We start from the raw sequence: 26,314 nt of genomic DNA on the forward strand, positions 1-26,314 counted from the left end.
CAGACTGAGGCTGATTATTGATCACTGATAAGATTTCTTTGCTTTCATCACTTGTCTGCACTGGATGAGCTACAGGCTGACCGAGGAGGAGCGAGCTGCTGGCCAACATCTCCCTCTCTTTCTCTCTCTGTCCTCTTTCCTCACCCTCCCATCATCTGTCTCTCTTTTACTCTCTAGAGAGGGGTAACCCAGATTTCAAAAATGAATTGCTGCCTATTTCTCTTCATCTACCCCCCCCCCCCCCCCTCTGTCTGTCTCACTTCTCTTCATCCCCTCTTTCTGTTGGTAAAAACAGAATCAATCTTGGAAAGTGAAATTCGCCTCTTTTCCTCACCCCCTCTATACTCTCTATTGGATAAAGGAATATACGGCCATACAATCCTCCTTCTTCTTTCTTTCCTGGAAAGCTGCTGTATCATCTTTCCCTTCATTCTTAATTTCCTTTTTGGGCTTTGATTTCTTTTTTCAGGTGCGTTTCCTCTCTTGTAAACCTTCTGTTTGGTGAGCTTGTCTCTCTCTTTTTTTTTCCTTTTCCTTTTTTTATAAGCCAAGGTTTGATTGCATAGAATAACAAGAGCCTCGAGAAGAAGTGAGAAGAAGAGGAGAAACCATACTGCCACATTTACAGGTATCTTTCTTTCTTTCTTTCTTTTCTTTCTTTTCTTTCTTTCATAAATGTAGTCTGTGTCACTGGTGGATGTCCTAAATTCTTTGTGTTTCCTTTCTTCAGTCTCCTGCTCTGTAGATCTCCTTTAATTACTGTGACGATCATTTGTTCAGTGTTGTCTCCTGTGTGTAATCATTCATTTCAGCTTTTCTTGATGCATTCTCTTTTATTAATGTGAGTCTGGTCGATCCTAAAGCACTCCACTTCTGACTGACCTCAAATCAGCCAAAAAAACAGCAGTCAGTTTATATAACAGATATTCAGTTGTATATCTTATTCATTGCTTTTTTTCTTTTTGGTTGTGTGTGTATATATATATATATATATATATATATATATATATATATATATATAGTTTCAGTGATAGCATTAATGTAACACCAGTACTGTATAATAATTATATTTATTTAAATTATAATTCAAAGCATTTTTTGTTTTTGTAATTTTAATTAGAATTTCACTACTGAACACTAAAATGACAAAATACATACACAATTGCACATACACACACACACACACACACACACACACACACAAATATATTTATATATATCTGATACTGTAATACTAATTTAACAAATTTTATACAATTAGAATGTGGGGAGACAATGAGCTTGCAGAAAGTGTGGAAGAGCAGGTGGTGGGAATCTGGTTGACATGGAGAATGTAGGGTGTGTGTGTGTGTGTGTGTGTGTGTGTGCTTGAAGTAGGACAGAAGGTACACTAATCGCTATGCATTTTGAAGTCCCAGTGGAAGTTTCTCTTAGAGTGTGTATTAACCTCTTTTTCACTCTCTGTTTCTCACCCTCCCTTTCCTCCTCTTGGGAATCTCTTCCTTTTGTTTCTTCAACATCACAAACTAAACTGCCGTCACATCCTGTTGAATTCCTTCCTTTACATTCCATGTGACCTCTTATGCATTGATCTGTGTTTTTCCAGACATTTCTCTTCTTGTTTATTCTCCCCCTTTTATAAATCCTCTTGTTGGTCTTTAACCCCTCGCTTGCAGAAACCCTGCATCCTTCTCCCAGTCTTCTTCTCTGTGTCTTGCTCTGTCCAACCCAACTGGTAGCATGTCTACCCCGGTCTCTCCATCTCCATCTCTGTCTCCCCTGGCCCTGTCCTCCCCATCTCCCTCCTCCTCCCCGCTCCCCTCTCCTCTTTCTCTTCCCCCCAGGCTGCCAGTCTTCCAGAGGAAGGGGGCTCTCAAGCACAAGAGGGTCATTGAAGTGAAGGACCATCAGTTCACAGCCCGATTCTTCAAGCAGCCTACTTTCTGCAGCCACTGCACTGACTTCATCTGGTACTTCACACCTTTAACACTGCTGGCCACATCAATAACTCCTAACATTATTATGCTGTAAACCGATACTTCTACCTTAACCTTTACACTGGACTGCATTTGTGTATTGATTTAATCCTAAAATCTTAATGCCCATTTCATGAATCATATCATAACTCCCTCTCAGTGCTGTACTGGCCTCGTAATGTACTTTGTAGTTCATAGTGAACTGTTACGTATAATCTCTTCAAATACAGTCAGCCATAACACTAGATCATTATTTATGTATTAAAAGACAATATTTTAAATGTGTTTTTTTATATAATTTATTTAGTTATTTTCTTTTAAATCTTTTTTGTACTAAACTATTGTTCAAAAGTTTTGGGTCAGTAAGAATTTAGAAAATGTTTTTGAATAGATTTTCTTATGCTCCCCCAGACCACATTTGCTAAATCAAAAATGCAGTAAAACCAGTAATGTTATTAAATATTATTTGTATTTCAAAAAGCTATTTTCTAATGTAATGTTTTGTTATGTAATGCTTTTTAATATGTATGTAATTCATTCTTGTGATGTTTATTACTCCAGTGTCACATGATCCTTCAGAAATCATTCTAATAATCTGATTTGGAGTTCAAGAAACATCTCTTATCATTATATCAAGTGTTTTTGTGGAAAATGGGATACATTTTGCAACATTCTTTGATATATATATATATATATATATATATATATATATATATATATATATATATATATATATATATATATATATATATATATTCATATATATTTATATATATATATATATATATATATAAAAAAATTTTTTGAAGTATTCAATGTAAATGTCTTCAATGATTCATCAATGCTGAATAAAATTATTCATATCTTTAAATATGTATGTATATGTATATATATATATTTATTTATATTTATCTTACTGATCCCAAACTTGGATGGTGGTGTATGTACAAAAATGTCATTTTAAAAATTGCTATCTTCCAACAAAGCATATTTCCAAATAGACCATACATAAACTTAAGCCGAAATAGAACTTAATCAAGCTTGTGCTTGAAAAAAACAACAACAACAATGTGCTAAGAATAAGTAATATGCTTAATTCAACATATCCTGTTGTCAACTTTGTAAAGAAGTTAATTTTTATTAACTTTACTATGAGTACTATGAGTACACTTTCGATGACATACACAGAGAGTGCAGAAGAACACTGTCCCACACGTGCATTACATGACCACGCTTGTTCTCAGTTTCCTCCATGCCTCATAAAACTCATGCCCTGAAGGCCCTCCTAAATTATGCAGTCCCCTCTGTTTGAGCTGCCATTTAACCACAAGCTCCACAGAACACGCTTAGAGCTGCGACTGGCCATATGGCCCATGCATTGCCCGTTTATAGACCTCATGTTCATTAGAACTACTCAGATAGCTTCTGATAGATGCATCTGTTTCTCGCTCTGTCCTTTCATTTGAGTTCATCGAAGTTTTATTGGTAGGTCTATTGGAATACAGTACAGCATGTCCAAAGTCTTGTGAAGTACATTTGTGTATATTTCTAGGTTCATAATTTTCATGAGCTACTATTAATCTACTATAATGCAAGTGGTAAGAGTACCATCAAAACATTTAGAGAGTTTAAAATTATTATTATTATTATAACTATTTGTCTTTTTGTAAAAAGTAAATAAATAAATAAATAAATAAATAATATTATGAAATATTATTACTATTTCAGATACTCTAGCAATAATAATTTCTGATCCTTCAGAAATCATTCTAACATGCTGATTTGCTGCTCAATAAATTACACACACACATATATATATATATATATATATATATATATATATATATATATTATCAGTATAGTATTTTTTATTATTATTATTTTTTTGGCATTGAGATAACTGTGATTACAGCTAAATTTACCTACTGTAAGCTAACCCTACAGTAGATAAATCACTACTGAACCCTATTAACTTGAATCCTCTTTTCCCTCTCTCTGTCTATTGCCCTTGTCCTGTCTCAACCTATATTTCTGAGTATATGATGATGTTGATGGCTCACACTTCTCAAACCTTTTCAACTGGTCTGAAGGATGCTTATAAAGAGCCGTAGATAGTCTCAGATGCATTTAAGAGCAGATCATGCCCAAGTGTTGGGTGTCAAAGTATTTTATTTTAGCACTTGAGGGATTTATGCTAAGTTGTGTTTTGCATAGCAAAGATATCAGTAGCAGAGCAACCTGCTATTATGGTGAACTGAAGAGCCCTTAAATTGCCCGTCAGATGAGGATATTTTGAAATGACCGTATCTGTCATGGGCACAGCAGCTCATGTCTTCTGTTTGCCCTCTGTGCTCATACACATACACTACAGCTCTCTATGATCTCCTCTTTTTTACAAATCTATGCAATTACACACAAAATAATTAGATGGCATGATGTGAGTTGTTATTTATGTTTTACAGGGGAATTGGAAAGCAAGGATTTCAGTGTCAAGGTAATCATTTTGAATGTATAACACACATTTTACAAACATTTATTTAATTCACACTTACATTCCACAGACAGGTACAGGAAACACAAAATAACTTCAGATTCTGCCTGGGACTTCTCGTCAAAGTTTTTTTTATATCTAATTCACAGCAGTATGTCTTTTGTTTTCATGTACCCTTTATTTTATGGGCTATCATGCATGAGGATCCAAGAATGTAACTAAATATTTACTCGATATTTAAAGGGGTCATCAGATGCTACATACACTTTTACAAGTTGTTTGAACTGAAATGTGTGTTGGGAGTGTGTGTACACAGCCACCCTATAATGATAAAAATCCACCCATTGTTTTTTATTTTTAATTTGCTAAAATCTTTACCCCTTTCTTAAATCGTTCCGATCTCTGATGCCTGTCTTTATGACATCACACAGACAGGCCCCTCCCACAATAGTTTGATTGACAGTAGTGTTTCAGCACAGACTGGAGTGGCGTCTTACCGTAGACCCGCCCTGAGTGAGCTGTCATTTTAACCAAACTCTTTTGCAGGCTTTTCATTAAGACCCTTAATAATCATATTGACTTGTGGAAAATGGGCATCCGATGACCCCGAGGCCAAACTTAAAGTGTAGGCCTCTTTCATTGAAAAACCCATCAATTTGATCTGAATATTGGGGGAATATATGTCCCACTGGATGTCTGTAGTGGTTATAGCCCTGTGAATATCTGAAAGTGTTTTGCTAAAGCTGAGGCAGCAAAATCTGAGCAAAATCTGAGCAAAGACTTTTTTTGACCCGACTTCAAGTCCCAGCTTGTGGTCCTTTCTGATCTCAACCCACCCCCCACCAACCCTCTCGCTCTCTCTCTCTCTCTCTCTCTCTTTCTCTCTCTCTCTCTCTCTCTCTCTCTCTCTCTCTCTCTCTCTCTCTCTCTCTCTCTCACTTTTTGTCCAGTATTAATAAACACAAAAATGCCCCCCCACAAAAAAGGGTTCAAACATTTAAGTCAGCATGAGTTGACAGTTCACCATTTTTACAAGCATGTAATTGATCTTATTGTAAACGAATCATCCATGCATATGCTTATTTTTTGTTTTACATTTATTCATAATTTTTTTGTTAAATATTATAATCATTTAGTCTGCTTAAAGTCCACCTCTTTCTGATAATCAACTGCAAGCTCACATTTAGATATGCGTCCATCCAATTAATAACCAATGGACTGAACAAAGTCCTTGCCCTTTATTTATTTTCTGATAATCTGTTTCACTTGGATCCATGTCACAATACAGAAGAAAAGTAATGACATTACTTCCATTGCATCACTTTAACAGGGCCTTTTAGGGCCAGATTTACTAACAGCTTGCTCCAAACCCTGTCTGCTGCAGTCTACTGTCAGGATACGCATTAAAACAGTAGTGATGAAACATTTATTTGTGCATCTGACCTGATTGCATATGCATTTGTAAGAGTTTCCCTTACAGAAGCAAAATTTATGGGAGGAGAGTGTTTAAATGAATCATGCAGGGTGATTTACTATGGTTTGTGGTAGTCAGTTAATTGGTATTTACGTTATTATTTAACACCCAAAAGAAGCATGCACCAATGTGATAGCATCAGCTCGGATATGGTATATTTGATTTACTGACAAGATATGGTGTGTGTTTCTTTTAGTGTGCAGTTTTGTGGTGCACAAACGCTGCCATGAGTTTGTCACTTTTACTTGTCCCGGAGCCATTACTGGTCCCAAAGCAGAGGTATGTACTGTATGTACTATGTGTGTTGTTCTCTGTTCATTTATACAGTATAGTAATAAAACAAACGCACACCTTTTAGATGTGTAAGTTATAGGGGCAAACTAAATAAAGAAAAAAGTTAACTGCATGCTCACTTAAGTGTCATTTATTAGTTAACAACATTTCGGGAAAACAAGTAGCATTTGTCAAGGTATGTAAGTAGTAGGTAATTTGTACAGCTGGTCATCTTTTTGCCATTTAGCATTATTTATTTATTTTTTTTCCTTTCATTATTTTGGCTTGATCAGCATATAACTCTTCTTTTCATGCTTGATGTTCTGCTATGATCACTGCAGTTCATCTTTTATTCTACTGTATTATCCATACCCCAACTGTCTCTTGCCTCTTCATTTTCACATTTTTGCACTGCAAGCCATTTATTTTTTTGGCTGAGTAAGTCAATATGGAAGTAGGTCTCACTGTCACACTCATCTTTTCTTTTTCCTGACGAGCCTTTTATTGCTCTCTCTTGCATACCTTCTTTAAAAGAGGAGGCTTTAAAGAAAAGAATATCAATTTTAACTCTCTCTTGCTCTCTCTTATTCTTGCTACACTTCGATAAAACGTGCAGGCGATGTGATATGATGGTGTTACACTGCTACTCACACTCAGGTATTGCAGAGTGAGTGTGAGAATATGTGTGAAAAAGAGAAGCAAGGAAGGGGCTATATTGTAACACACTTCCATTGCTCCAAGTCCTAGTTTCATCAAAGGCATCATGGGCTGCTTCCAATTGGCTGTTTCAAAAGGCAGACAACTTAAATTTTGCTGCCTCCAAATATACTTTCTTTATATCTCCACATCTTTTGTGGGGAAGGCATTCCCAGAATACACTGGGATAACGATGAAGTGAGATAAATGTCCATTATAAACGTACTGTATATTTCATTCAATACAATTCAAATGTTCAGAAAAATATTTCAGTGTAATTAAAAATAGATGATCTCAGACATTTCCAGATCTCACAGACTCAATATCTGTGTTTGTATGTATTATGTACATATGTGTTATGTGTATTATGTACAGTTTGTATGTATTATGTATGTATTATGTATTATTTATTCACTATTAAGATCACATTAACTAAACTTTTAAAATTATTTGGGTATATACATGTTGTTAGCATTTACATTTAATTCTGCTAGCCATGCAAGGATATAAAAATGACTATAAATTATACTATAATAATATTATTATTCAAATAATTTTATTATTAGAATAACTTTTCAATTACTCTAATTTTTACTCTAACAAGCTCGCTGAAAAAAAAAAGTGTTGAAAAAATAGTTTAGTATACTTAAATTTATGCATTTAGCAGACGCTTTTATCCAAAGCCACTTACAGTGCATTCAGGCTATCAATTTTTACCTATCATATGTTCCCGGGGAATCGAACCCACAACCTTGCACCTGATAGCGCAGTGCTCTACCAATTGAGCTACAGGAACACTACTTAATATGTACTTAATTTAACATACTTAAAATTTATTTTTTAATAATATATTTGTGTATGTATTTTATGATTAGAGTATCAAACCGTTAGCTTAGCAACATGCTTATGTGAGCCTCGTTTGAAATCAGTGGGCAAGTGAAGTTGGCACATGGCATGTAAAGCATTCCAAATAAGCCACTTCTTATACAGATGCTGTCTTAAAAGGCTGCTTCCTATGTAGGTGGCATGACAACATACTAGGTTTTGTTTTTAACAAAGCCACAGTTTTATTTCACACTCTCTTTCAGGAGCATAGTTAAAACTTTTTATGAGATTTAAGCAACAAAAAAAAAGTTGTAAAATGAGGTAAAGGAGGAGTGCTTGTGTACGGCTGTGCATGAGCGACTAGGCTGTACGGAAGGGTAGACAATGATGCCTGTGTGAAAAGCAGATCAGGCAGACTGACAGAGAGGAAGAGAAGTGGAGAGGAAGATTGTCAGAGGATGAAGAAAAGGAGCAGGCAGCATGCAGAGAGTGAGAATGAGGAGGAGAGAGAGAAGCCATGCTGGGGTGGAAAGGGTTTAGGCATTTAGGAGGATTCAGTTTTCACAGCTGAGCTGAACTCATATATTCATCCACCATTCATGCTCAAAATAGCCCTAGCTAATTGGCTCCCAGTGAAAAAGTCACTTCAAAATGAAGCCTTTCCTCTGGACCAGAGAGAGAACCAGAGGGAAATTAGTATATCTGTTTATTTGTGCATATGCTTGCTGTGTCAATGCATAAAGATAGTCCTAGAGCAAATAACACTATCACAGGATTTCTTATCAGACACATATTTAGAATCTGTTTTTCTTTCTTTCATGGCCAATCTACTTCCAAGAACTGAACTGGGTGTACATGGCGGCCCTCTGTGTTAAATACAATCACATCAAAGTGTTTTTTCCAATAAACAATTAAATAATTAACTGAGTACAACATTTTTCTTTATCCCTCTCTCCAGGATCTCAAGAGCAAACACAAGTTTAAAGTACATACATATTCCAGTCCCACTTTCTGCGATCACTGTGGGTCTCTGCTCTACGGCCTCATACATCAGGGCATGAAATGTGCCAGTGAGTCCATTTATATAGAGGTCCAAATGAAGTTCATCTAGATTGTAGGCTGACATATTATTTTATTTTATTTTATTTTATTTTATTTTATTTTATTTTATTTTATTTTATTTTATTTTATTTTATTTTATTTTATTTTATTTTATTTTATCTTATTTTATTTTATTTTATTTTATTGTTAAGACCACATTAGCTAAACTTTAAGTTTTTAAGCAGTTACTTGGTTATTAATTTACTTGAATTCTTGGTGCATGTTAGGATTTGCAACGTAATCCTACCAGCTGTGCAAGGATATATAAATAACTGTAATTTTTTAATATTTATTAATATTAAATATTCAATTTCAGTTACATTAAATATTATTATTACTTTCACTTTCAGTGAATTGATACATAATTTCATATAATTATATGTAACTGCAGAGTGATGGTTTTCAGGCTTTTAATAGATATCTCATACTGTATATTAGATTGAATTAATTCCCTTTAACTCTGGTTCAATCCATTTAATAACAACCATGTCATCTAATCTAATTTGCATGACATGATACGCTTTTAAAAAATAATAAAGCAGGGGGACGGAAACTCACAGCACTTGCTGTTTCAGCATGTTGTCTCGTAAAGTATAATGTACTGCAATGGCTGTTAACACTGTTAATGTTAAATTTAATTATTGTTTTTGGACTAGCGGGAGACTGTAAGTCCATTATATGTAATTTTTTCTCTTTCTCTTTCACTCTTTCTCCCTCTCTTATTTGTGTGTTGTTTGTGTGTGTGTGTGTGTGTGTGTGTGTGTGTGTGTGTGTGTGTGTGTGTGTGTGTGTGTGTCTGTGTGAGAGAGGTTGTGACATGAATGTACACAAGCGCTGTGAGAGCAGCGTCCCGAGCCTGTGCGGACATGACCACACTGAGAAAAGAGGACGGATTCGCCTGACCGTGCGTGGAGAGAAAGAAGACATATATGTTACAGGTGAATATAACTGTAACTTCATGAGTTTAAAACTAATGAACACTGTTAGACTTCTCAAGCAGCACATTCATAAAAGCATTACACTGCATGTCCCATGACTTTTCTGTGGAAGCTTACATGTTTTACTTGTTATTAAATGCTACAAAACGGATGCACACCTTCCAAAACGGAAGGTATAATTTAGCCCTTTCCAGAGCATTATGGGAAGAATTAGTAGGAACATTTTTTTTTATTACACTTTTAGTAAGAAAAGATTTCTGTTTTGCACAAATTAAGCTTTTGATAGCTTTCGCCAAGCTCAAGCATTCCACCCTGTTTTTGAAGTCATTGTAAGAAAAAATTATATATATTTTTTTCTTTAATATAAATACAAAGCTAAGTTTATCAACAAATATAATCTATAATTTGGTTTTAAACTAGATAAACAGTGACAGCCTAATATAATCTACATCATATAATCTTCAAATGTATCTATTCTATAAGGTTTATTTAATATTTATTACTATGTTAAAAATTACAATGTAAACTCTCTAGGATTAAAACGGAATTTACTCATGCCCCACGTTTTGGTAAAAGGATTGCAAAAAAGGTCAAATCTCTTATAAAATGAATAGAAAATAAAACATCTGCCCTTATTTTATATCCTATCATTGGAAAGTGCTAAGTAATGTTTATTAAGATCCCCCTATTCATACCCCAGTGAAGAATTACTCCTTTGCTCACTGAGAGAATTTGCTATTTAAGGAAGCACACTGGAGATGCATCATGTGCCACATGGCACAGCTCAGTTTTCCTCCAGCAGAGGCAAATGTGTGCATATAGCATCATCAGTACATGAGGAAAAGGAAAAAGATAATTATACACACACACACAATCTGCTGTTTTACAATGCATTAGCTGCACTGTGTCAACTTAACTAAGCCTGTGGCTCTTAGATCAGCACCACCATTGAGAGCCTAATGAGTACTAGTGAGAAGACTACTAATGCTCTACAGAGAATGTGAGCATTTAAAATGCACTGTTCTTTTAAAGGAAACCGGCTTTCTGACAGGTCAATTTAATAATCCAGCAGAAAGCAGATTCACTGTACAAAGCATACCATCACAGCACTATAATTCAATACGGTTATGTATGAACACACATATAATGAGTTCTCAATGTGTAATGTTTGTTTTAGTGCACGAAGCACGTAACCTGATACCCATGGACCCTAACGGCCTGTCGGACCCTTATGTGAAGCTCAAACTCATCCCTGATCCGAAGAGCCAGAGCAAACAGAAAACCAAAACCATCCGTTCTACACTCAACCCTATCTGGAACGAGAGCTTCACCTTGTGAGTCTTATTCCTGTTTCTTTGTTTGTATGCGCATAAGATGCAGAAGTTGTTGCCAGGGTGTTGCTGTGTGTCTCTCAGTCCTGTCTGTGTGTAGTTCGGTGCGTGGGAGGCAGTGGGACAGGCGTTTGTCTGTAGAGGTCTGGGACTGGGATCGGACCTCACGAAATGACTTCATGGGTGCTCTGTCGTTCGGCGTCAGTGAGATATTCCGACGATCAGTCAGCGGCTGGTTCAAACTACTCAACCAGGATGAGGGAGAGTATTATAACATCCCTGTACCTGACGCAGACCTGCAGGTACTCTCTCATATCATCTGCATTTTATCGTTATTATAATTCATTATACTAATTCCAGTTGACTTTTTTCTGTTATTCGTCACATTTATCATCTGACCAGATTTACTAATTTTTTTAGTAATTTACTAAACATCTGATTATTTAATTTTTGGTACCATTCTTGGTAACATGTTTTTCTATCCCACTTGTGTCTTAAAACTGAATATACGCCAACTCATAGGGACCCGTGTCACTGTCAGGTCCTAAACTGAGGTCTCCATGGGGAAACAAGCATTTAAATCATACAGAATGAGTTTTTTTTTTTATTATTATTATTTTTTTTGAGAATGGAAAAATGTTGAAAGTTTGCTGTGAGGGTTAGGTTTAAGTGTAAAGTTGGTGTAGGGTGATCAAATATACAGTTTGTACAGTATAAAAACCATTACGCATATGGAGAGTCCCTACAAGGATAGTAAACCAGATGTGTGTGTGTGTGTGTGTGTGTGTGTGTGTGTGTGTGTGTGTGTGTGTGTGTGTGTGTGTGTGTGTGTGTGTGTGTGTGTGTGTGTGTGTGTGTGTGTGTGTCTGTGTCTGTGTGTATGTGTGTGCATACGTGGTCCTAGTATTCCCTACATTATGGACTGAATGTCCCCATAAAATGTAGTAAATAGTAATACCAGTAAATTTTGACCTTGTGGGGATATTTTTTTGGTCCCAATAAGGAAACAAGTGTATAAATCACACAAGAAATCTTTTGAAAATCTTAAAATGCAGAAAGTTTTGTGTGAGGGGCAGGTTTAGGGGTAGGGTTAGAGTTAGGGTAGGGGGATAGAAAATTCAGTTTGTACAGTTTAAAATCCTTTACGCCAATATGTCCCCATAAAATATGGAAACCATGATGTGTGTGACATTTGTGTTCTGACCAGTTATACAGCTCATTTTTAAACATTTTGTACATTTACACAAGTTAATGCTATTACTAAAATGAAATATAAATGAATACAGCATTTATTTATCAATATTAATTTCTACATTACACTAATACATTTTTTATATTTTATGTTTTTAAATTAACAATAATTATTTTACTATTAACTAAGGTGAATTGATAATAAACAGCATATTTGTAAATTAACATTTACAATTAACATTACTGTATTTTTTATAAATACCCCCCCCCCCCCCCTCCAATCAACAATACAGTAGATCCAAGTTTTGATCATCTGTATCACTCATTGGTACATGACAAAATTTAATTTAATTAACAATTAAAAGAAAATATCTGTATAGCAACTTCTGGGAATTTTAACAAATAGAGATGTATTGTCTCCATATTAGCTATTTTTTTTATTACCTAGCATAAGCACTACTGTAAGGTGTGCAGCCTGCAGCTTTTGGGTTGCCTTCCATAAGTTGTGGTAAAAACAGAATCGTTGTTGGCTCAGATCTTCAAGACTATCTAAAGCATCATCATTGTGCCCTTGAGCAAAGCACTTTACTCTATTTTGTTCCAGGTGAGATTATCCCTGTGATAGGTGTACTGTAAGTCACTTTAGATAAAAGTGTCAACATGCAATATTCAGCCAAGAGAGTGCTGTAGAAGCCTAGGGCCATCTCAGGTCCACAGATAAACACATCAAGCTAAAATTCTTCTTTTTGACACAAACAGCCAAATCTACAAATGTCCTCTTATTCTGACTACATTCTCAAGTCTTCCTTAGTGAGCACCTTAATTGTGTCGCTTTCATAACACATCCACAGGATGGCAGTGTAGTTCTTTGTTGAAACAAAGTATGCTTGTGCTCTCTCTCTCTCTCTCTCTCTCTCTCTCTCTCTCTCTCTCTCTCTCTCTCTCTCTCTCTCTCTCTCTCACTCATCCCATCTTTCTCCTAATTTCTGAAGGTACCAGATGCTGCTCTCATGCCCTCTGTTCCTCCTGCTCCTGTTACTGTGACGACGCCTGTTCCTACTGTGACCCCGCCAGCTCCCACTGCACTGTATATGAGCAACGGACGAGTCAGGCTGCATGATTTCAACTTCCTCATGGTTCTGGGCAAAGGGAGTTTTGGCAAGGTGCTTGAAATTACATAAACCTTTTTTCATATACATATACACATACAGTGGGATCCAGAAGGCCGCAATGAAAAAGTGGGATTCAGAATCAAATTTGAGCCTGGAAATAAATAAAGTTTTAGGATTTAGAAAAATGAGAAACAATGAAACGCTGTGATGCAAAATGCAAATCACTGACATTTGGACCCTGCTGGATGTGTAATAAATGGTTATATTTCTCCTCCTGGTTGTCAATGGAACAGGAATCTTTAAAGGAGACTCTCTAGACTCAGACTCAGACAGCACTCCCACGGTCCACCCACTCTGTTCACTGATCATCTGACGCATATTGAACACCAAAATGGCAAGCGCTGACTATAATCAACAAGTTTCAGTCTGTTTGGCTGAACTTCCAGGAGTAAAGACAACATCTTTTTTTTCAATTAGTCTGTCAGTAAACAAATTATATTTACAAGTTGATACAATGAGTTGATACAGTGATTACTTTAAAGGACAAAATAATGAGTCTGACAGTTTAGATACATCCGTGACAAAAAAAAAAAAAAAAATATATATATATATATATATATATATATATATATATACAGTACAGACCAAAAGTTTGGAAACATTACTATTTTTAATGTTTTTGAAAGAAGTTTCTTCTGCTCATCAAGCCTGCATTTATTTGATCAATAATACAGAAAAAAACAGTAATATTGTGAAATATTATTACTACTTAAAATAATAGTTTTCTATTTGAATATACTTTAAAAAAAAAATTTATTCCTGTGATGCAAAGCTGAATTTTCAGCATCATTACTCCATCCTCCAGTGTCACATGTAACATCGAGTCTATCACATGATCATTTAGAAATCATTCTAATATTCTGATTTATTATGAGTGTTGGAAACAGTTCTGCTGTCTAATATATTTGATTTAACACATCCTTGCTGAATAAAAGTATTGATTTTATTTATTTTTAAAAAGAAAGAAAAAAAATTACTGACCCCAAATTACTGACCAGTAGTGTATATTGTTATTATTTAATAATTTAATTAATATTTATATTTTAAAAACATAGCTTCTTTTTTTTTTTTTTTTTTACTTTTTATTCATCAAAGTATCCTAAAAAAGTATCACATGTTCTGAAAAAATATTTTGATAATGAATCATCATATTAGAATGATTTCTAAAGGATCATGTGATAATGATCCTATAAATTCAGCTTTGCATCACAGAAATAAATGATAATTTAAAGTATAATACATTTAAAAACACTTATTTTAAATTGTAATAATATATCACAATATTACATTTTTTTCTGTATTTTTGATCCAATAAATGCAGGCTTGATGAGCAGAAGAAACTTCTTTTAAAAAAATTTAAAATAGTAATGTTTCCAAACTTTTGGTCTGTAGTATATACTGTATATATATATATATATATATATATATATATATATATATATATATATATATATATATATATATATTATACCCCTTTCAAGTTAAAACAGCATATGCTGGTTAGATATGTTTTGAAACATGGCTGCTGGTCATGAACTGAATTAAGCTGGTCATGTGCTGGTCCTAAACTGGTCAAAAGCAACTAGCTCAGGACCAGCACATGACCAGCTTAATTCAGTTCATTACCATAAAAGGACCATCTTAAACCAGCTCAAACCTGCAGCTATGCTTCAAAACATACCCAAACAGCATATGCTGTTTTTTTCAACAGGGACTACAGGAAACAAAGGGTACAAAGACATTTTTATTGAGCTAAACTTCTGGTGAGAAATAACACAAACACTAGACCAGAGTAAAACTTTTTAGTGTGCATGTGTCAAATCAAATGGAGTTTTGAAAAACCGTTGGTGTATCTGAAATCAGATCCTGTTCAGTTGGGAGCTGGGGTACTTGAACTTTGGACTTGGACTTGAACTTAAACTTTGACATTGACCTGGACTTCGATTGCAGTTATGATGTTTGTTTTAGGTATTTTTTTGCCTACTGTTTTATGAACACTGTGAATTTGGACATACTACTCAGCTCACATACTGGTTATTTATTTTTGTCCACAAGGTGGCAAAACTGGACCAGATTGTTGTTTCACAAAGAAAAGGCAGAGATGGAACACAAATTACTGGAGACCGTAACAACAATAGATTTCATCAAAGTATACTTTGGGCTTCAGCCTAAGTTGGTTGGTTTGGGACACAGATCAGATTTTTAATGCCGAACGGCAGGCTACATGAGACTGCACTCAGGCATCAACAAACACGTCTACTTCCATGTTCCCTGTAGATGCAATAAGGAGTGCAAAGGATACAGTGTCCTTGGAACTGAATTAGGCCCTTGTCTCATTCGTTCCTGCTGCTGCTAATTCAGGAAGAAGGGGAAACGATAAAGCTTTGGTCTCAGCTGCAAGAGGAGGGGGCTGATTTCCCTATCTAAAATTTGCAGCTGTGGCTCTGCTTCACTTCCTCTAGGAGGCAGAAGCTCTGACTCAAGGCCCAGTGAGATGCAGACCTCATTCACCTTAAAATACCTGAAGCTATGTAGGCACACAGTCATTTCTGTGTTCGGCCAGTCCGGTTATGTGATAAATAAAGCTGAAATTGTAAAAAACAGCTGGTGATTGCGAGTCAAGAGAAGCCCTGGGAGTGTTGGAATATTTCAGTGTGAATGCATTGTTTTGGTCAAACAAAGCACTGTTCCTCTGTCTGAGCTGAACAGAATCGAAATGCTGTTGTCGTGTGTCAGCGCAGAGCACACAAGTAAAGGACTCTGAGCTGTTTGATCCCTGAGGAAGAATGACATGAGTGTGTGTGTGTGCATTTTACACTCTTTGCTTGAGCGTGTGGGGGAATGTTTGTTGCCTTTGTTGTTGTGCTCATGTATAGTGTATAAAATCATTTTAAAGTAGTGTGTGTGCACGAGTATATCTGGTGAGCATACACATGTGCGCACACTTTGTGTGTGTGTGTGTCCTCACAAGATATTTGGTTATATAAGAGGCCAGGGTTATACTCAGTGGACAGCACATCCTCCAGGGCATAGAACCGTGCTAGAGAAAGGATAGAAACGAAGGAAGAGATTAAAGAGAAGAGCAGAGGAGAGAGACCTGGGACCCAGAGATATAAAATTACACAAAGCAGGGGGAAAAAAAGACATTAAGGGAACAGGATCACACAAGTAAATGAAATGAAAGAATATCTGTTCTTTTTTCATATATATATATATATTTTTATTATTATAAGTAATGCTCCCTTGTGCATGTTAAACTCACTTTGAATGATGTTTTCTGCTCTCGCTTGTGTTTGCCCAATTGAGTCACAGATGCAGGCGTGTGATGCAGGCAGATGCAGCAGAAGATGATCAACTCTAAATGATTAATGTTCAAGAAGTGTTAGTGCAAGGTTTCCTTATCATCCCGCAGGTCCTGCTTGCAGAGGAGAGGGGCAGCGAGCGCTTGTTTGCAGTGAAGGTGTTGAAGAAGGATGTGCTGTTTCAGGATGAGGACACAGAGAGCGCCATGGTGGAGAGAAGAGTGCTGGGCCTCATGGGGCGACCTCACTTCCTGACCTCCCTCTACTGCGCCTTTCAAACCGAGGTCTGTGTGTTCATCGCTGTGTGAGAGAGCGTGTTAATGGTTAATGATTAAAAGAGAGCGAGAGCCTGGGGACGAGGTTAATATATGCATATGCATATTTGTAAATCATGAAATATAATTGGGCTTCATCCCTTAGTGATGGAACAAATCTGCTCTTCACCTTCAAGGCAAGTTTTAAATCACATTTTTGACATTCTTGCATAGCTGGAACACGAGTACTTACATTTTATGGGGGCACATGTCCACATGTGATCTCCTGGGGCAGAAACTGGCTATTTTCAAATATGAATGTTGTCATTTTTGTTGTGCTGGTTGATAGTACACTGACACCTAGTGACATGGATGCAGCATCACACTAAAGTTTTAAGGTACTGATGGCATTCTGCAGATGATAGTGTCTGTGGACACAGGATTACCAAGACAAAGCAAAGCATGTTGGATTTACCATAACTACAAGATTCTGAATTATAAAAAATTGTTAAATATCTTTATAAATCTTGCAAATAAATTTTGTAAACTCTGACTTTTTGACTGTTGCAATGTAATGCTGAATCTATCAAATGATGGCAGTTTAATGTAATAAAATGTAGTAAATACTAAAAGTAGTTATCATGTATTATTTCTGTTTAATAATACCTATAATTGACTATTATTGTCTTGTTAATCCAAGATTTATATGAAAATGAGCAAAAGACTTACAATAGGGTTTAATGTAGCTAGTGGCTTTGTCTGTTGATTACTCAAATTATACATTTGATTTGGGTGAAACAGTCAGAGTCTGAGAACAGCCTAGCATATCAAGATTGCCATCTAGTAATTACAGTTATTAAACAATGTAACTGAACAATATTCACCTGGGCATATGATTTCAAAATGGCCACCCCTATGAGTTAACCCACTCCATTTAAAATAAAAAAGCTTTTATTAGGCTACTAAAAAACCTGGATTCTTCATCATATATCTAAAGAAATGTTCTTTTAAAAAAACTGCACCGCTCTTGAGCTTCCTACAGATTAATGACTGTATCAGCTATGGAGTAAAGGTGTTTAATCATAGTTAAAATGCAAGCATCTCTGTAAACATATTTCTCTTACCTCATTAAATAGTTGTTTACAGTGGCTAAGATTGGGACCGATAGATGAAATGAATTTGCCCTCAACAAAGCAGTCTTGGGAGGGAGACAAATCACAAGAACAGATTGATTTTACAATATTGACTAATGGTGTATAAAATGTCAACATGAACAATGGGTGAACAAAATAACAGAAGCTTCTGACAATGTAATAATTATGTTCTTGGAATGCTGTCATGTCAAGTCCCAAACCTGGAACAGCCTATGTAATAAAAGGTTATTCGTTGATCATTTTGTCTATTTCACTCTGAAATGATAATAATTTTTGTACCTATTGAATCTGAAGGGCCATTTTGGAATGTCAGTTGCCTCATTTTGCTTTGAAAAATGACTTTTCATAAGGCTAATTGTCTGACCTCTTTCAGTAGACACGTATTGCAAAGTGGCAATCAACCTAATGAAATACATTGGCAGCTTTCCCTCTGAAAGAGGAAAAAAATATGAGTGTGTGTGTTTATGTTTGGCTTTAATGGTTTGTGAAGGTTTGAATTACTCTTGTTGAATCACTTGATTTTTTTCTCCCCTGTCGATTGAATTTGTAACACACACTCTATGTGACTGTGTTTGGTAATGATTTCTTTGTGTAGCCTATGTCTCATTGTATCAAGTGCAAGAAATGGAGTTTCCTGTCAAAGCTATCAGTTGCCCAGTGGAAAAAGTTCAAGTCCTACAGACACCAGATGCTGTAGTCAGATGCATCTGGAGATAAAGTGGGCTGTTATCTTGCCTTGGCTGTTGGTGACAAATACAGAAGCAACAGATAAAACTTGCTGGTCTCATCTTACAACACAGAGTTCACGCAATTCATTGTACAGGGTGTGTAAATTACAGTTAGATTTTCATCATTACTCCAGTCCTCAGTGTCAAACGATCCCTCAGAACAAAGTATTTTGATATATTTTGATTCTTTACCAATGCTTTAATGTAAGTATAATTTCTGTAAAAAATTAGATTTTTCAGCCATAATGTGATCACAAGATCTTATTTCTATTCATGAACTTTTGTCATTTAATTTGACTGATTGCTAATCTGCTGTGACATTTGCTGTATTATTTACTTGCACAACATGAGAACAAGCAAACTGATGGATGATTCATTTTTGATTCCTATTAGTATGATGAAATTGCATATCTGCTGATTACTGATGATGAGTTTTGTGTTGTAGGATCGTCTGTATTACGTCATGGAGTACGTGAACGGTGGTGATCTTATGTTTCACATCCAAATCGTTGGCAAGTTTAAAGAACCGCATGCCGCGTGAGTTCAGCACAGCGTTTAATCATAAAGGATTAGTTCACCGAAAAAAAAAAAATAAACATCTGCTGATAATGTACTCACCCTTTTTGAGAAATTTGGAGAAATTTACTATTACATCACTTGCTCACCAGTTGATCCTTTGCAGTGAATGGGTGCCGTCAGAGTCCAAACAGCTGATAAAAACATCACAATAATCCACAACAATTTCTTTAATCGTACTTGCTTTTTCACTTTTTGTACTGTTGAAGTACTTCTTTTTTTTCGGTTTCTAAATACACCTGTTTAGTGTCATCCTGTCTTGCAGTGGAAGAATGTGTTTTTAATGAGAGATTTTCTTGTTGGCAGGTTCTATGCTGCTGAGATCGCGGTGGGTCTGTTCTTCCTGCACAACAAAGGCATCATATACAGGTACAAGACATGATGACAGTCTCCTGTCACAACCACACCATATGTTACAGGCACTTAATATTCTCTCGCTTTCTCTGGTCTGCAGAGATCTAAAGCTGGACAATGTCCTGCTGGACAGTGAAGGACACATAAAGATAGCAGACTTTGGGATGTGTAGAGAAGGCATGATGGAAGGGGACACCACACGGACCTTCTGTGGCACACCTGATTACATCGCACCTGAGGTTTCCTTTACTCTGTCTCCATCCTTTCTCCTGCCGTCTGATTCATCTTCTCTTCTCCATGACCTTGGCTCTGTGTTTACATGAACACTCAGTGGATGTGCGCAGTTAGCACATGTCTGCGTGTATGTGCATCTACGTGTCTCTGTGTGATTTCATTTAGGTTCACTGCGGTGTTTACCACACGGCGACATGATGGACATCCCGCTCGAGTGATGTATGTGCTAAATCGTCAATGTTTGTGTTTTGCTGTGTGATGGATGGAAAGGCGATGTGAATGTGGGTCTAGCATCAGTACTGTATTATCCCAGCAGTTAAACTGGCTCACATTGATCACATTATGTAAAAAAAAAAAAAAAAAAAAAGTCATTGATCTTTGTGTCCCTGTCATTTTGAAAAGATGCAATATGTGTCCCTGCAGGCAAGGAAATTAATCTCTTTCTCACGCTGTGACACACACTAATGGCTGACACAGAGACACTGGCATATTTATTGTGTAATTATCTTTAATATGATTTTCATGAGCTTATCTGCACAGTGAAGGACTGTAATAGCATCCATCTAGCTATGTAATGGGAATATTTCTAATTTATATGATTTTGAGAATCACTTAAAGGTCCCGTTTTTCGTGCTTTTTTGAAGCTTTGATTGTGTTTACAGTGTGCAATATAACATGTGTTCGTGTTTCGCGTGTAAAAAAAACAGTATTTTTCACACAATTCACCTATCTGTATACCGCTGTTTTCACTGTCATAAAAACGGGCTGATGACTTCCTTGTTCTATAAAGTCCCTCCTTCAGAAATACGTAACGAGTTCTGATTGTGCTAGCGGTTCCTGTGTTGTGATTCGACAGCAGCTTAGTGCACGCTGCCCTCCTGGAAACGCGATTTGGCTTGTTTTGGACTAGTTTTGAGAAGCAAGTGGGCAGGATTTGTTTTGAAAACCTGGCAATCCTGATCTGAACGCACGTGCTGGAGATGTACTTATAATCACAGGAGTGTTTTTACTGACGAGATGCGCATGAAAATCGCATTCGATTTTTTTGCACAGCCCTACCATCTAGTTAAGAAAGCTAAACAGCGTTGCCCTTTGTGTAATAAGTTACAGAAACTGTTAAACGCACCAACTTAAATAATAAAATACACTTACCGGTTGTGGTCCATAAACAAGGCTTTCTCCAGACAAAGAGGAAACTGCTCCATCTTTCAGGAATAATCTTTGTGCGAATCCGGCATTAAACTGATTGAGATTGAGGAAGCTGTCCTCAGCAAAATGTGCTGCACATAGTTTTACATGTGGATTATAATTTTCGGGAACCGAGTTAAACAAATTGTAACCATTAATCTCCAAGAACAGTGTCCCTGGGAAGCCCAAGCAAAGGTGATTGGACTCCGAGATGAAAATAACAGCGTTTCGACGACATGGCGACAAACACAAACGCAACTCTTCCTCTTCTCCGTCGGAGCACAACAATACCACGCCCCCTTTTTTGTGTATTCATGTGGGCGGAGGTTAGTCAAAAAACTGTTTTAGTGACGTCATTACTGCAGGAACTAGAGGGATGTAGTCCAAAAGGGGCATTCGTTTATACTCTAACAACAACATTACACACTAACTAAAGTTTAAAACATGGGATCACGAAGAACGGGACCTTTAAAGTTTCCAACTTGCTTCATGTTGATTTGCTCTGTCTTTTTAAAAATATATATTATATAACGTGTATTAATTGATTCTATATAACTAGTATGCTACTATTTAATAGTTTGAGCTCGCTAAGTTTTCTTGAATGTTTTTTAAAGATCTCTAATGCTCATAAAGGCTATTTTGAAATATTTACTTTAAAATGTTTAAAAATGTAATTTATTCCTAATAATTGATTTGTGTGGAGTAAAATCAGAATTTTCAGCAGTCATTGCTCCAGTCTTCAGTGTCACATGATCCTTCAGAAAGAAAACATTCTAATATGATGATTTGGTGCTCAAGAAACGTTACAATTATCATTGAAGTTGCGCTGCTTAATAGATTTCTTTTTTTTTTTTTTTTTGATTCTTTGATGCATTTATTTGAAAGGGAAATCTTTGGTAACATGCTTCCTTGCTGAATTTTTTATTTTTTTTTACCTCCCCACATTTGACCCCACACTTTTAAACAATAGTGTAGGTATTTCATTATATTCAATAAATAGCTTTTTAATGATATACATATTTTATAAATGATATATTTATAAATGCAAATGGAATAAGGATATAAATAAAATTGTATAAAATTTTTACGTCATCCCATATATTCATACTAAATGTAGTTACATTAAATATAATTTCATTTTACTTTAAATAAACAATTTTACCTTAAATCCAAACTATAATTCTACATACTGTTTGCTACCTCTATACAAATTAAAGAATTTAGTTAGAATTCAAAAGGCATTCTCAGTTAACATTTTGGGAAATCCACACTAAAAAACGTTATAACAGATCTGTGTTGTTTTCAGATTGTGGCGTATCAGTCGTATGGTAAAGCAGTGGACTGGTGGTCATATGGAGTCCTCCTCTATGAGATGCTGGCTGGGCAGGTTATTTTTCATCCTCTGCTTCCCTGAACCTTTAATTTTGTCCTTTTCTCACTAGATCTTCATTCCCGGCACCCTCTCCCTCTGTCTCTCTCTTTTCATCAGCCTCCTTTTGATGGCATAGATGAGGAGGAGCTGTTTCAGTCCATCATGGAACAGAGCGTTTCATATCCTAAGAGTCTCTCTCGGGAGGCTGTGGCCATCTGCAAAGGGGTAATCTACTTCCTGTTCTTTCATCTCTGCTGCTTACATACTTCTCACTGTGCATGCTCACAGTGCATGCACAGTGCAATCTATTCCATCTTTAATACTAACATAACCTCCAAAAAATGTACTTAAATTAGCATACAAGTGTATTTCCATCCTTTCTGTTTTTCTTACTCTCGTTCTCCATCTGTTTCTCTCCCAGCTCCTCACTAAGAACCCTGCCAAGCGTTTGGGTGGAGGAGAGGATGCAGAGAGAGAGCTGCGGGAGCATCCATTTTTCCGCTGGATAGACTGGGACCGGCTGGAGAGACTGGAGATACAACCTCCCTTCAAACCCAGAAGTGTCAGTATCACCTATCACCTCACCTGTCTCTGTGTGTGGGTCAGGCTTCACCCCCATGAAATGCCCCACAATGATAGTAAAATGTCTGAATTATTAAACATGCTCAGTAATGTCTCACAACAATATAAAAATACAAAAAGCTTATGGTTTAAGCTTAAGGGTAGAGAATATAAAAAATAATTAGCTGAATAGAAACATTAAATTAAATGCAAACTCCCCACCATGATAGCAAAAAATGTGTATTAAATAATAAATAAATAAAGGATTCATTCAGTCAGTCATTAATTGACAAATAAATATATGGATGGAAGGATCGATTGATAGATAAAAAAAAATATTGTGTACATTTTACACTAAATTAACTTTATTTTTTTTTTATCTATTAATTGTAATTAGCTTTAAATAGAACCAATAGAAGTTTTGTTATTGTCCTCATTTTCTTAGGAAGATAAATGTTGCCCAGTGTGTGTATGTGTGTGTCTTTGTTTTGTTAATTTAAAACCGTAACCATGTAAATGGAAGGTTTTGATGCACTCTGCCTGCTCCTCCTTATTATTTTCAGTGTGCATCTGTGCATGTGTGCATGCACATTTACTGGTGTTATTTTGTCTTGTAAGCGCTAACCCTGGCCTTTATTGTCTGTAGCTCTTTGCAGATATTATGCATGCTAATCTATGCGGATATTATGCTCTGTCAATGTATGTAAGCATAGCAAATACAGTAAGCAGAGGTGCTCTAAGTTCACAGCGCTGAACTAATGTCAATAGCATTCACATAATTTCCTTGAAATTTAATAGAAATAAACTTAACCCAATGGATTCTTTTTGACATTCCCACAGGGAGGCAGAAAAGGAGAGAACTTTGATAATTTTTTCACATCGGCCCCCTCTGTCCTCACACCTTCTGACCCGGATGTTCTTGCCGCCATAAGTCAAGAGGAATTCCAAGGCTTCACCTACATTAACCCCGAATTTCCCCCCTCACCCCTCACAGCTGTCTGAGAAAACCTTGATCTATCCACACCAACCATCTTTTGACTTTTTCTGCTCCTGTTCACGATTTAAACTACAGTGACCAAAAAAAAAAAAAAAGGATTGTGTAATTTGTCTTCAGCTTGCATGCAATAGTCTTAATTAGACCAGCCATCACATTCTAAAATGATACCACATTGATTTTAATCATCTTAACGGTAAAACAACTAAGCATTAATAATATTTAGCCAGTCCACTTTGAGAGTATCAGCCTGCATTATTTAGGGATCAGGCATTCATGCCATTATCTCATTGGACAATAGGATCTTATTGGATATCCCTTTGGATGCTAGTAGTTGCCATGACCTAATTATAACTGAGTACACCATAGAAACCATCATGAACATGATTTCCCCCATGTTTTAAAGTTCACTTGAAGTAGATTGATTTTTTAATCTCACATCAAGCTAATGTGGTTCTGCTTTGTCTTTGTGTAAGATCCTGTTTGGTTTCGGTAACTAAATAAGTGCAGAGAGGTGAGCAAACACTGGTAATCCTTTCATTTAACTGGTATAGAAACTCTGTATTATAATTTAGGAGTCACACATGTGATGGCTAGATGCAAAAAAAAAAAAAAAAAAGAGATTAATGCTTAAGCATATAAACTATTTGTTTGTGACATGAATGTTAGTGCATACTGTATATCTCTGTAGATGTGTCAGAATTCAATCCAGAATATACAATCTATACATGTTTGTGTCATTTTAGTATTTTACAGAAATACGTTTTTGGGATCCATGTTATTAATACAAATGACTTTATGAAAAACACAAATTAAGATATTTATGATTTATCGCATATATTTATATACATATCTATATAAAGTATGTGCAGTGTATTATATTATATTATTTCAATAATAGACATTTTCTATGAACATTTTAAACCACTTCATCAGCATTTTTACATCAGCATAAAATAAAAATGTGCATGTCATCATGTTTTGCAACCTCTATTTTGAAGATAAAGCATTCCCAAATGTTATCAACCAGGTATTTTGTTTATAGTGCACAGGATTAATTAAATGAAAGTATTTCTTATTATATTACCAATTTGGTCTCAAAACAATGTCAATTTGGTTTCAAAATCTCACATTTTGGGGTGAATTCATTTAGTGTTTTTTTTTTTTTTTTTTTTTGTATGAATATGGTTAGGTCTCAGAGATCATCATGCACTTGTCTTGTAGATTGAAAATCATGATGCCTGTCCTGGAATGACCTACAGTAAGTCAGCACACTGTGCCCAGATTGTAATATAATTCTAATATAACTTGAAAGTTGCACTGATGACAAAATACTGCCAACAGAAAGGTGGGAACATTTCACTCATTACGTGGGGAAGGTTAAGAAAAAAAATGTGTGAATTTGGAATGGAAATAATTGAAACGTACTTATTAATTAATAAGAAAATTGATAACTGCCTGATTATTGTTGACATTTCCCAGCCTTTAATTTCAATCGTCATGTTGCTGGTCTTGTGGTTATGTAAATTGTATATTTTGTAAATCAGTCTGTTTTCAGTTCTGCTTCTTGAAGTCCACTCTACGTTTCTACAGATTGGTTCCAGCTATACAGCACACCTGCCAAACTTTCAGATGAGCAGCCGTGCTTGTTTTGAGGTCGGAACTAAGCTCTGTAGTTAGAATTACATAAACAACTGTTATGAATGTTCTAATTAGTGAAAAATCCATGTATTGATGTAATTATGGTATATACTATGTCCCTATGTGTTTCCAATCACAATAAATGATTCAACCTCAGTATCAAAGATAATTTGATTAAATGTGCATAAAAGATAGATAGATAGATAGATAGATAGATAGATAGATAGATAGATAGATAGATAGATAGATAGATAGATAGATAGATAGATAGATAGATAGATAGATAGATAGATAGATAGATAGAATCATTGCATAATAATTTTGCATTGAGTAGTTTTGTAGTAGTTTTGTGTTTTCAAATTGTGAAAATAAAATAAATGCAGATAACTGAGTACTTTTTTGTGTGTTTACTCCATCATTCACTTGTTTGGCCTCGTCTCACTGGTCACGTCTCTGGAGTCTGTGCTCATGCTGATGAGATGACAGAC

At 35.8% G+C, this 26,314-nt stretch overlaps 1 protein-coding gene across 4 annotated transcripts; it reads left to right on the forward strand.

Moving 5' to 3' along the window:
• Positions 1–234: 234 nt before the first annotated feature.
• Positions 235–25,982, forward strand: LOC132102891 (protein kinase C alpha type-like). 4 transcript variants are annotated; one of them, XM_059507599.1, is made up of 17 exons: positions 240–628; positions 1,607–1,970; positions 4,439–4,470; positions 6,138–6,220; positions 8,694–8,805; positions 9,646–9,774; positions 10,952–11,108; positions 11,206–11,407; positions 13,289–13,459; positions 16,881–17,054; positions 19,352–19,443; positions 19,789–19,851; positions 19,937–20,075; positions 22,565–22,645; positions 22,748–22,855; positions 23,052–23,192; positions 24,032–25,982. In XM_059507599.1, exons 2-17 carry the CDS (start codon positions 1,741–1,743, stop codon positions 24,191–24,193), a joined length of 2,076 nt encoding a protein of 691 aa, XP_059363582.1. In that variant the 5' UTR covers positions 240–628; positions 1,607–1,740; the 3' UTR covers positions 24,194–25,982. The 4 variants fall into 4 exon arrangements, 2 of the variants coding, with proteins under 2 accessions (XP_059363582.1, XP_059363583.1); XM_059507600.1 differs by having other exon boundaries at positions 240–501; positions 1,740–1,970; XR_009423305.1 differs by lacking the exons at positions 23,052–23,192; positions 24,032–25,982 and adding an exon at positions 20,236–20,289 and having other exon boundaries at positions 235–628; positions 22,748–22,804.
• The last annotated feature ends 332 nt before the right edge of the window (positions 25,983–26,314 follow it).

Source organism: Carassius carassius, chromosome 24 (assembly GCF_963082965.1).
Source record: "Carassius carassius chromosome 24, fCarCar2.1, whole genome shotgun sequence".
Classification (NCBI taxonomy): Eukaryota; Metazoa; Chordata; class Actinopteri; order Cypriniformes; family Cyprinidae; genus Carassius; species Carassius carassius.

Coding starts and splice junctions, on each gene's coding strand:
- LOC132102891 (XM_059507599.1), top strand. CDS start 1,741: ATGTCTACCCCGGTCTCTCCATCTCCATCTCTGTCTCCCCTGGCCCTG. Junction 11,408..13,288: donor TACCTGACGCAGACCTGCAG/GTACTCTCTCAT, acceptor TAATTTCTGAAG/GTACCAGATGCTGCTCTCAT. Junction 17,055..19,351: donor ACTGCGCCTTTCAAACCGAG/GTCTGTGTGTTC, acceptor TTTGTGTTGTAG/GATCGTCTGTATTACGTCAT.